Source organism: Atractosteus spatula, chromosome 2 (genome assembly GCF_055471065.1).
Source record: "Atractosteus spatula isolate fAtrSpa1 chromosome 2, fAtrSpa1.hap1, whole genome shotgun sequence".
Taxonomy (NCBI): Eukaryota; Metazoa; Chordata; class Actinopteri; order Semionotiformes; family Lepisosteidae; genus Atractosteus; species Atractosteus spatula.
In genome coordinates this window covers 75,988,867-76,001,448 of record NC_142707.1, presented here as the reverse complement: position 1 = coordinate 76,001,448, position 12,582 = coordinate 75,988,867, and the positions used below count along the sequence as shown (strand labels likewise).

Genomic DNA, 12,582 nt, shown 5'->3' with positions numbered 1-12,582 from the left:
TCACAGGATTCTAAGGTTGTCTACAGAGGAATGAGCAAAGCCTACTGGACTGTTAAATGTCAGGGTTACATGTTAGGTCTTCTTCCAGGGCTCTTCTTCCCTAGCAGGTAATCTGCAGTTGTAAATTTTCCTCTTGTCATAGCTGATCAAGCTCTGCTGCCTGATGTCTTTATTGTTGCACTCCTCATAACCACCCAGGCAAAAATAGGAAAAACATTTCTTGACATGGGAAGTATACTTATGATAGTAGTAGTTTTTTTGCACAATCTGATATTTCATACACTTCAATATGCATTATTTTTATTAAAATGACCACTGATACAGAAATCAAAGGGCTGTGAAGATTAAATATTTCTCCAAACCTATTGTTTCTCATCTCACCTCTGACGGCCATGATCACACTAATCTCTCCATCTGTGTTCTCAAAGATGGTTTTCCTAACTCCCACATCAGAAAGACTACAGCAGCTAGGATCACACCTTTCCCCTTCAATCAATGACAGACTCATTTTCTTCTAAATTCTCTCTATTCATTGTTGGTTTCATTTCACACGTCTCTTCACCTATCCTGACTTCACACTATCTGATTGGCCACTCTGTCTGTCCCCTGCTCCCGCCTCCCGCCCCTCCTCTCTCCCAGCTTTAGTTCTCCTGCCACATTACTTTTGCTTACTGCCCTGTGTTTCTCACACCTGAAGAAGGCTCCACGGCCCAAATGTGGTGTTTTCTTTCTTCTCTTTCAAGCATGGAATAAACCTATTACTCGTTCCATTAATACAGAAATACTATCTGAGGGAATATGTAGCACTACACATGAGGGAAATGAGTTATCGTGTCATACCAGGCTGTTGACATACTGTATGAGGTTACAAACAGGCTTCACCATCATCTCAAATTGCCCTGTTCATACAGTATACTGTACGTATACTGTACATGTAAGCAGTAATAAAGACAGGTTCGCCCCTTCACAGTCAAAAAAGGGGACAGTCTGCAATGATGTTCTGGTATGTTCTATTAGAAATGGTCAAACACTGGCGTTGTACAGTATAACCTGCGCTAATGGAAAACCAGATAAATACTGAAACTAAAAACTAAGCCTTAATCTTCTAAGGCAGTCCTCAAGACAAACGTTGAGCAACATATTGTATATCTGGGCATTTATTTCTGAAAGTGTCGCTTACAAGCAGTAACAATGACACATGATTAGTGCATGTTCAAACAAATCAAATTGAACAAATCAAAAAACATGCTTTGAAGCTAACCATGATACAGATCAATAAGTGTAGCATCCCATGCCTTGAGTATCTTTAGTGCAGTTGTATTTGCTGTGGTTCCCTGACATGTGCTCAGATATGGATGGATATCTGATGAGTATTTTATTGGTGACATCTCTCTTTAGAGACATTGAGCCTGATTTACCCCATGGGCCTGCCAGAAGTATACACTAAAAGTGAATTCAGTTTTTATTTTAAATATCAAACATGTTCCCTGTTTCAATAATAACGCTGTAGTAATTTCACAATTTCTGTACCCTTTTTGAATCATAGCTTCTTGATTCCCAGCACTCAGTTGGTGGCATGGAGCCACAGCAGTTAGATAAGATAAGATCACTTTATTAGCCATATACAATTTCTTGTATGAGGAATTTGTCTTTTCGCAAACCCCAACTCGCTCTCTATGAGACACAGAGACAGGGAGAGAGCCTGGGGTCAGAGCACAGGGTCAGCCATTTATATGGCACCCCTGGAGCAGTTGGGGTGAAGGGCCTTGCTCAGGGGCCCAACGGAGTAGGATTCCTCTGCCGGCCGCAGGATTTGAACTGGCAACTTTTCAGCCACAGGCACAGATCCTGAGCCACAGAGCCGCCGCTCCCCTCAAAAGCTGCTTGTCAGGAGTGGGATACCATCGCTGCCTCACTGTGCCGGGGCTGGGGTTCAGTTCCAGACTTGGGGTGCTATCTTTGTGGAGATTTTGTGTTCTCCCCTTGTTCATGTGGGCATTCTCCGGTTGCTGCGGTTTACTCCCTACTGGTAGGTTAACTGGCTTCTGGGGAAACTGGGGAAACTGGTCCTGGTGTGAGTGTGTGTGTGTGTTTGTGTGTGTGCACTGTGCTGGGCTGGTGTCCCATCCGGGGGTACAATCCCCTGCCTTGTTCCCCTTGGTGGTCAGGAGAGGGTCTGGCTCCTCACTGACCGAGCGTTGTAAGAAGGTGGTTAAATAGATTCTCATCACATACTGTACATTTGCACTCAAGGTTACAGTTTCTTTTAAGCCTTTTGACTGAGGCTAATAAAAGTGGTACAAATAAATAAGAGGGGAAAGGGAATGTTGTCCTCCAGGTTGTGAGCATTGGGGCAAATAAGGGCTTTTAAAATCTTTAACACATATTTAATTAATAAAATCTAAATATGATATGCTGTTACGAACTGTGATGCTTCTATTAATACAGTGCTTAAGGTAAATTGAATTTAAAGGTTCTGTGTTAATTTCAGGGATACAAAATGCAAAAAGTAAAAAAAAAAACAATATATACAGTACCACTTCTGTCAGCTGATAGAATGATAGAATATTAACAGATAATACATTTAAGTTGTTGAATGCAAAATTAGTTACAGTCATATTACCATATAGTCTACATAATCACATACTTTTTTCTTCCTTTGACTTGGCAACAGGCTTTTTCTCTGCAAAAAAAGAAGAAAAGAAAGTGGAAACAATGCTTTCAGCAGACAGGCAAAGAAAGGATATTTAATGCTGATGTCTTTCAAGGGGTGTGTGTCATATCACTAATGGTTCTAATGGTATCAGCTTCTGAAACAAGAGGCACTTCTAACAGTGTAGACAACAAGCCATATCAGGACTGTAAAACACTCCTGAAGCAGAAAGGGCTCGCTTCTCATTAAAACCCTTGAACCAAGCGTTCCTGAAGAGTTTCAACACCTAGATCATTTGTAATATAGGGAAGAAAAAAAAGATATGTTATATACTGTACAGCCTTCTTTATGATATTTTACGATGTCACTATTATGTTATTTTCAAACATTAAAACTATCACATATCACTATACGATATTTCTCTAATGTGGCTTGATAATATTTACAGAATAATAGATATGTCTGAAGAGGAAATGAGCTAGACAGTGGTAATACAGTACCTTTGTCACTTCATTGGATACCAGTAACTGGCTTGAATTTAATCACAAGACTATAAAGGAAAATATTTATGATGTGAAATAATCTAATATGAAGAATTGATAATGTTGACAGCTTTTACATCATAGCAATACTGGTATAGATTTTTCTTATAGTGTACAAATAATGGATAGGATTCAGCTTCACTGTGGTAAATCCTAATTATTAATTTAAAAACCAGATGTGTAGTGTTTCTAGTGATCAATCACTTTTTATTCTTCAGTAGTACTGTGTGTTACCCTCAGTATAAAAAAACAATACTGCTATTGCTACTAGTCTATTGCTTGCCTTAAAGAAATGACTATTTATACAGTAGGTGTTTTAGCAATGAACTGTCCTCAGAACAGAAAATGGCCACAGGTTTCTGTAATTTACATGGTCGTATTAAACTAAAATGTCCTATATTAAGTAAGAGTACTATTTTCTGCTATTAACGATGTACAGTACATTAGAATTTTATTCTAATTACTATTTCAATTGAATGACTAATTTCAATGACTAAAATCCATCACAGATGTGGCACCTGTGATGTGGCAACGTGTTGTGTCATGTGATTCACTGGCCAAAGATGATCATTTAATCTGTTTAGCACTTTTGAATCCACATAATATGGAATACTAATTTTGATTTTGTAACTAATGGGAAATTTTGGTAGCTGACAATTAAATTGACAAAATCATATCGCCTCTGAACATCATAAACAATATTAATTTAGGAATATAAATATATTATATACAGTATATGGCTGGCAGTGGTAACTAAAAACAATACACAACAGTATTCGACCTTCTTCATAAACATTTTCTGCATCAAAGTCTTTAAATCAGGCACTATTTTGGAAAAGTTTTGACATGCTCATTCTGACAATATTAAGTTTATATACTTTTGAAAAAGCTAAAATGTTTTAACCTTTTCTATGAATACTTGCTGTTGTTGTAAAAAAAGTTGTAGTACCTTTCGAAATCCACTTAATAGGGAATATTAATGTGGAATCATGTAACTAAAGAAATTTTGCTAGCTGAAAATAAAAATAATTTCTGAACATCATTAACAGTATCAATTTATGGATCTACTGTACGTTACAGTCTTAAGAGGCCTGACCTAAGCCAAAATATTGCATGGCTTTAATATAAACTCAATTATGTCACTGAATCTTGCATTTACATAACATGCACAAACATTATGTTATCTTAAAAAAATAACTTAAAAACTTGAAACCAACGTATATTCATAAAATAGTATTACATTTATTTCTAAGAGAAAATTTAAAACCATGAATGATATCCTACAATGTGGTTTACTGTAGCACTTCTTCTGAGAAAGTAATTACCTTTCAAGGTAAATAGGTGCCGCAGCACATAAACATTTCCTTCTTTAGTTTTTAACTGTTTTTTAACTGTTTTTCCACATGACGTTAGAAACAGATCAGCTTTTTTTCTGCTGAAGTTAGAAAGAGCTTGTTAATTTCATCACACATTCTCATCTAAAAATAGAAGCAATCAGTCATGTGATGAAAGGAATTTTAAACCAGTGATTTTTACAGTTTTTTTCACACTTTCAAATAATGAAACCTGACAAAGCAGGGAAACCTGTAGAAAAGCAACTTTGCAACAGGACCGTGTTCTATAAATACAGTGTCTCTGAACAAATGTTAGGGCAGCCACGATGCTGGAACACTCTGCACTAAAATAAGAAATTGCCCCCCCCCCCAGATCATTAAGCCCATTTTAATGAAAAAGATGGAAGCAGACTTGAAATATTTTGATTTTGCCTGTGCTGTAAACAGATGGAAATTAGTCAGAATACTGGCTTTAAAAGCTGCAGTGCTTGAATTCTTTGAAAACATACAGTAGGCCCTTATTAGGGGCTGATCATTTATTATTAGGGGCTGATCATATAAAAACACACGCAGGAATTCCATATACTGTATTTGGACAGGTCGCCTGTTTTAAAGATTGTCAGCACCTGTAACGTATTGAAGAATAAAGCAAGTAATCAGTTTCAACCAAGCTCTATTAGAGATTATTTAGGACTAAAGAGAAATTAGAGTTTAGTCCTAAATAATCTCTAAATTAGACACAAAATGGTGGCACCGATTAAGGCAGCCAAGATGTTTTGATTGCTGCATGTGTGTTTGTTTTGCAATATAAATTTCATTTTTCTCAGGACAAACACCTTAATATGTGTGCTTATTGATGTCTATTGCCTTGTTTCCATATGGTATACTGTATGTAGAATGTTTTTGCAGCACCAAGTATACCAGAGTAAATTCAGTGTACATGAAATGTATTTGGCGAATTAAGCTGATTCAGAATCTGAATGGCCTGTTTAATTGATCACAATACAATTGTTCCATAACTTTATAAAATAGTGATGTAATTGTAACCTAGCACACCTAGTATCTGCTGGACTGGAGCTCTCTAATTCTGTGATCTAAGATCTGCACTGGCAATCATTGTAGCAGGTTTTACAGGAAAAAGAGCCAAAATGGTGAACACAATGCCTGGGTTATAAATTATCAGCTACTGGGGCAGACAGATGCTGACTGTTACAATCTACTCATTTAGGATATTTCTTAATTAAATGGATTACATGGTATTTCTTAACTGAAGTTTGGGAGAGATAATAACAAGGCGATCTCACACAACTGTAACTAATCACCCTTATTTCAAAATTAGAAAGACAATGCAATAACAATACAGCTCTGTCACCTCACAAACCCCGCCTTACAGAGTCACATACTGTACAGTACTTCACAGAAGTTGAACCAATATTATATTGCAGATGCCTGGCCATCTTCTGTGTACTTTGATTTACAGCAAGCAGATTTAAATCTACAATGCACTTTTCACTTGTCAGATGTTGAAGAAAAGCAAGTAACTTATTTGAAAAAGTAGAAATACTTCAAGGAAATCTCTGTTTGAAAGATGAGCAAAGCTAACATTTGTATTCGTACCATCAAGATGTCAGTTTTCATGTGTGCTTATTATGCATTTCATGCTAAATTATTCTGTTATTTGTATTTTATAATCTCCCCAATATGCATTTGTTTTATTCAGTACACAGGTAAATGAAGAGTGAGAACTGTGCACACTTCACTCTGAAATTCATAACTTTCCACCCACCATTATTAATGCTTTTTACAGTGTACAGAAAAGACAGAATTACTTGGAAGTATGCTGAACTCACTGACATAATTGTAACTTCATAGGAGGGTGAGAATACATTGGCTCATTCAAGCCTACTCAACTGTAGTTTTCCTACAACTTTAGAATCATGGTCACAGCTAATGAACTGATGAAGACAATATCTGGACTACAGAGGTCATTTGGATTTGTATTTAATCTTTTTTTAAAAAAAAACAACAGTATAATAGTTTAAAATATACAGGAAACATATTTTATTTCTAGTACTCAGGAAGATAGAATATTTATGCAAAGATGCACTTTGAAATAGTTTTAAATAATTGTAAGATATCATAGACATATGACTATGTTCAAAAAAGAGATGCTGAAATGAAAATAATATTCCAAAAATAGATCATAGAGGATATTTCTGTATCTTAGTATCTGTACAGTTCTGTCATTATTAAAGACAGATGGTTTTACTGATAAAGCTAAAGAAAACAAAAATAACAGTAATACTAAATTTGTGATTATATTCTGAAACCAGTTTGGAGAATCTACTATTATTTTTCCAGCCCTGAAAGATTTAAATATGTTCTACAGTTAACATTTAGATATGAGATCATTAACTGAACATTTCTGAATAAGACTAGATGTACAGTAGTATGATACATTTTTCAGACAAAAAAATAGTCAGAAAATGAATAAAAAAATGGAACATTACAATTTTCATCCACACAGATCATGATTTTTAGGAGGTCTGGCTTTTTTCTGTCATATAATTTTACCTAAGTATTTTGCTGTCTCAGAACAACAGCACTGGAAGGCTGAAGTTTCAGTTTTATTTTTTGACAACCACAGTGATTGTTCTCTAAAATGCTGGTCATTACAATGTAACACACAATACAAGCTTCTTTCACAAAGAGGATGCAGTTTAAATAAGGTATCTATTCTACAATAATTGCCTCTAAACTTACATAAAGACTTTTATGTAAATCTTCACAATGTGCAACATTTTACTCATGCAGGCACTTTGTGGTCCATATATATGTAGAATTAAATTATATATAACAATAATGTATAATACAAATCATTAAAGTTATTAGCATTGCTGTCTTGCAGCGATGGGGCCCTGGGTTCAATTCCTGTGGTGCTGTCTGTGTGGAGTTTATACAGTATGTTCTTGGGGTCTTCACATGGGTTTCGAGACATAATGGTAGGTCCTGGTGTGAGTTTGTGTGTGTCAGAGTCTGTGCGCAGCCCTGGGTGGATCCTGCCTTGTGCCAGTTGTTTGCTGGGATTGGATAAAGCAGGTTCGAAAAATGGATGGAGGAATATTATAATGAAATATTTGTTTATACATGTACTGTATAAATGAAAGTGTAAAAATTCCTACTGTATGTATGTTGGAAGAAGTCCGTTTCTAATTGCAAGGTTCAAATTCAATAAGAAAAAAGCGGAAAGGTTCTGTGGGGTCGGATGTACAGTAGTTGAAAAGCTGTCAAACCAGCTAAAGCTGCCAACTCCCCTGTGGTGCTGCTTCATATGCTACTTGTCACACTCCCTTATCTAAGTACCAGATATTTCTGTGTCGAAGCAAAACATGACGCATTGGGCTACATTCCCTCCCAGCATTGGCAGAAATTAATTTGGCTTCTCATTAGAAAAGCATTGATGTCTGTGCTCTGTCGCCAAACTCTGTGCCAGAGAAAGTGTTGGTACTGTAAGTATTACATGCAAGCTGCTGATCCTTACCAAGATCTGAAAACAAAAACTGCAATTCATTACCATGCCTTACTGTAAATACATAGGTGGTTTATATCTCATGTTGCATTGTGTTTAACCTCTTTTATTGTTTTTTTTTTGCTTATTATATGGCTATTTGTCAGATATCAGTGACCCTGGTATGATTTTAGCCATTTGAATGTTCCAAAAAAGTGTTTTAAGGAAAGATTGATGGTATCATCCATCATCAACAGGCTTGAACTGTGATTCCTGTATAAACTATGAAAAATAAATAACATTGTCATGTAATCAAGGCCAAAAGCACATTCCCATGTTTAAAATAAAGATGAATGCAGCCCTACAACATTAAGACACTGTGAGAACATTGAGAGGTAAGAACATTATTGTAATGACAAAACACTGGTCACCCTAATGGATTATTATAATCACTCACTTTTCGCATCTGTTGTGTAACTGCAGTTTTTCTTAAAAAAAATAGGGCATACTGAAAGCCTTCCTTGAACTTGGTCAGATCAGTGCCACGTTCACTGTGCTTGGTTTTATCCTGGAGTGCTTACGCATATGTTTTACATACTTCTAAAGATATTTTCTATCTGAGTCCAAAAGTGGCATATAACCCTCTGTCTTGCAAGCAGGGATGTAGTTTGTTTCTGAGGTGCTTTTAGCTTTCTGGGAGTGTATGTGGGCAAGATACTCTTGTGGAGGTATCCCACCTTTTAAGGTGCCTTCCTCAGCTGTCTCACTCTATGCTAAACACATGTTCACAGTCAAATTTACTGAGGAGCCAAACGCAATGTATGCTAGTTCTGTGCCTGCATGCTTTCTGAGGAGCAGCTAATGATGTAGTCAATATTTGAACACTAAAGTGCTTATTTTAGATAGCAGTGGGTTTTTGAGTGCCATGTCATGAGTCTTGAGGATTTGAGCTGATGCAGGCGGACTGCCACCCTGCTGGGGTGAGGCTGACTGGACAGGCTGGACTGGGGAACAGGGTGCAGTGATGCTGACGAGAATAAAGGCTGACAGGACAAGACAGACAGGAGAGCCCACTGTGATGACACCGACTGGACTGGAATGTAGTTAAATTCAGTGCTGCTACAGTAGCAAGGAGTATCTGGAGGCCAAAAGGAGAGAGATGAGAAGGAGAATCGGGATCTTGCAATGACGTGTTCCTGAAGCAGGCGGGGAATTGCGCTACTCCAGGTAGCTCAATGTCAGAGCGCTGGCTCTGTGGAGTGGAGTTTCTGGCTTAAATGTGGTGATCAACTGGAGGGCCCTGACAAGCCCAGACATATATTGGACTACTGCCAGAGCCATGCAGAATGTTCTTTAAGAAAAGGGGAATTGCTTCTATTGTTCCTGGAGAGGACATATGTCAGAAACAAAGAAGATAAATAAATGTGGATTGACACAGTGCATTCTTTGGAAAAATACATTCATCTGGTAACTGAGAAACTGAAATCTATCCAAAGGTCATATACTGTAGGCACCAAAACATAAGGTCTGCAATGAAATGCGCAGCATGCGTGACATCAAATATGATGACATTTTTATCATGGGCTAATCCTGCATTAACCCATCAAGGATTAACTATTACTAACTGAAACAAAACTGGCATATTGAACATAGTAGTACATTAGTAGCTTCACACGTCAAAGAAATCTCTTCAAAGAAAAATGTATAAAGAAATTGATTTCATCATACGATAGGACTGTGGAAGAAAACACTAAGAAATTAAGTGTTTGTTTTTCAGTTCATGACATCCATGGTTGTGAGGGAGCTCTTGTTTAAAATTACTCATGATGTAGGTCCTACTTTGTTATACAATTTTATTTTTATTTAATTAATAGAATGTGATGTTGACCCTGCATTCACTGCATATTCCTTGTGTTGCCATTGTAGCCTTGAAGAGTAAGTACCTGTTTCTTACTGTAATTAAGTGGTACTGTAGATATGCATCAATGGCTTTTTCCTGTGAATAGTATGCCATTTACAGTCTTTTTTGCATGACTTTTAGGAAATTATTTTAAACAAAATAAAAAATTATTTAAGTTGCATAAAGGGAAAAAACATGGAATTCACTTGCACATAAAAATCACATTTTTTCTTCAAAATAGCACAATAGATAAGTTCAGAAGAAAATTTTCAGTTGATGCAATTAGGGAGAGATTGTCCCTAACTCTCTTTGTATCATTTTATATAACGGTCTATATTATCTGAGACTTCCTGTGCTCTGTTGCTTAGTTACAAATGATTTAATTAATTTCGAAAACACAACAAAAGAAGTTACATCTCCTATAATGATCAGTTTTACAAAAGAGGTGAATCCGTAAGTACATTCTCAGCTAAAAGCTGTTATATTATTCCACAGCTTCTGAATTAATTGCTGCATAGTTCTGGCTCAAATACCTTGTTAATTGAAGAAATGAACAGGGGCCATGGTTTTATGTGTCTTTGTCGTTATCAGCATTCTTTAAGTTTAATTTGGTTATTTATTTTCTTCAAGGTAACAGATCACTGTGATAAAATGGAATAGTTTAATCCAGCAATCAATGGGATTAGTAGGTAGAATAAACATTTTACAACAAGCATGGGCAACACTGGTCCTTAAGTGGCAGGTACTGTACTAACAGGATTTAGAGGCATCTTTCAATTAGGACCTAATCAAGACCAGAGAACAGGTCATTTATATTGTATCCACATATTTGGTTCAATGTAATCATATAGTCTGAGATGGAATTAAAACCAGAAACAATAAACAACCAGGCTGCCTGCTCTTATTTTACAATGATTGAAGTTCCGTTCAGGAGACATCATTGTGAGGAACAGAGTCTGGCTTTCTGGGATTAACTGTGATTACTTGTGTCTTGCCCTGTGCCTCACAGAAAGGATTGCTAGCATACCCTCATATTGCTGTGATTGAATCAGTCAAGGTCTATAAAATTAGACTTACATTTCAGTTTCTTAAATGACATGTGGTTATCAGAAGGCATCATTGAGTGGTCCTAAGTTACAATATGCCTTCATTTTAAAGAAACTAAAACTCCTCTGAAAATGAACCCGGTACTTGAATTGTGCTCTACTGTACCATAAAGATAGCAGACTTTCTCACACAAGGTGGAAGGTCTAGGGAAAAGCCTGCTTTCTGCCTTTTTTCCAATGAGAATATATTGGTAAGTATATTATATTATATTATATTATATTATATTATAGTATTGTAACGCATACGGCCATCAGTGGTGTGTAAGAGCCGGCTTACCAGAGCGGTGACGTCACCGCCCTTCCCTGTAATAGCAGGACTACAGCCACTGGGCTGTAGAGAGATCTCTCTTTAGCTCAACAAGCTGGGTCCCTGTTGAGTGACACCGGAGGCCTGGGTTTGCGTACCCAAGGAGCAGGGCCGACCTGTGTAGGCAGAAGGCAAGGGTGCCCATCTGAACCCCGTTGCGTTACAGTATATTATATAATATTGGTTACAGTAGTCCTACTCAGATCTGATTCTCGCACTTTGATTCACACAATTTATAGGGAGTGAAGAGATCATTGTGAACTACCAGATACCTATGCTGTGTTCTGTGTTGAGATTCTTTACATCTTGTCAGAGGACCACAATCTGCAGCTACAGTATCTTTAAGTTGCGGTTATTAAAGACTTGGCAAAAATCGTACAATATTTCAAGTAATTAGTTCCATTAAGGAATTAAGAGCACAGAGCACCCATGAGAGGAAAGCCAGATACAGTATCTTTGTGGCTCCTGAAGATCAGCCAATCAGAAATCAATCATGGCACTCCTGCTGATTAATCAGAGGCCTTGGCCTATCTCTCCATGCCTTCTACTAATGAATTGTTGAAAAGAAACCGAAAGCTGATGGATTTTTGATTGGCCATTTCTACAACAGTGTGTGCCTAAACATACTATGGGCTTTATGTGCCTATAGCAATAGTAAGTCAGACACCAGGGCTTATTTATAGAAATTGGTGGATTAGAAACATTTGATTTTCCAAAGCAGGCAGAGACATTTGAACTCCTTAACTAGTGAACCATTCTGCAGAACACCTGGAAAGCATCTGCCCTGTCCTGATAAAATTCCCTTTCCATCAGTTACAACTTGATTGCCACTTCATTAAATAACAATAATCCCCAGCAAATTCATATTAAACAGCCAAGAATGAGTGTTTAAATATAATAACTTGAAAGGACTCCTACAAACAGTGTTTTGTCAGTCATTTGACATTTCTGAGTGTTTGTTTAGGTATTTTTAAATATAGTTATTTTCTCTGTGTGGAAACTTCAATTCTGGGGTCTATTTAAGCGAAATGCAATTTTTTTTGGCTACCTGTGTAGTTAATTTAGATATCAGCAATAGGCGTTACCTGACTTTGCATAACGATTTGTGTGCCAGAGGGAAACAGAACCTTTCCATTGAAATGCACAAAGCACAGGGTAAATCTGTCTGCCTTTGACATCTCAAGAGAAAATCAAACATGCATGGAAAGCAAACTAATGAAACACTACTGTAA

At 36.9% G+C, this 12,582-nt stretch overlaps 1 protein-coding gene across 1 annotated transcript in view; it reads right to left on the bottom strand.

Moving 5' to 3' along the window:
* Nucleotides 1-12,582, bottom strand: part of LOC148840313 (uncharacterized) — a 93,953-nt gene that overhangs the window by 60,346 nt on the left and 21,025 nt on the right. The window contains exon 7 of the mRNA XM_088935007.1: nt 2,648-2,683. Coding sequence (XP_088791133.1) covers nt 2,648-2,683 — 36 coding nt within the window. The remainder of the gene's footprint in view (nt 1-2,647; nt 2,684-12,582) is intronic.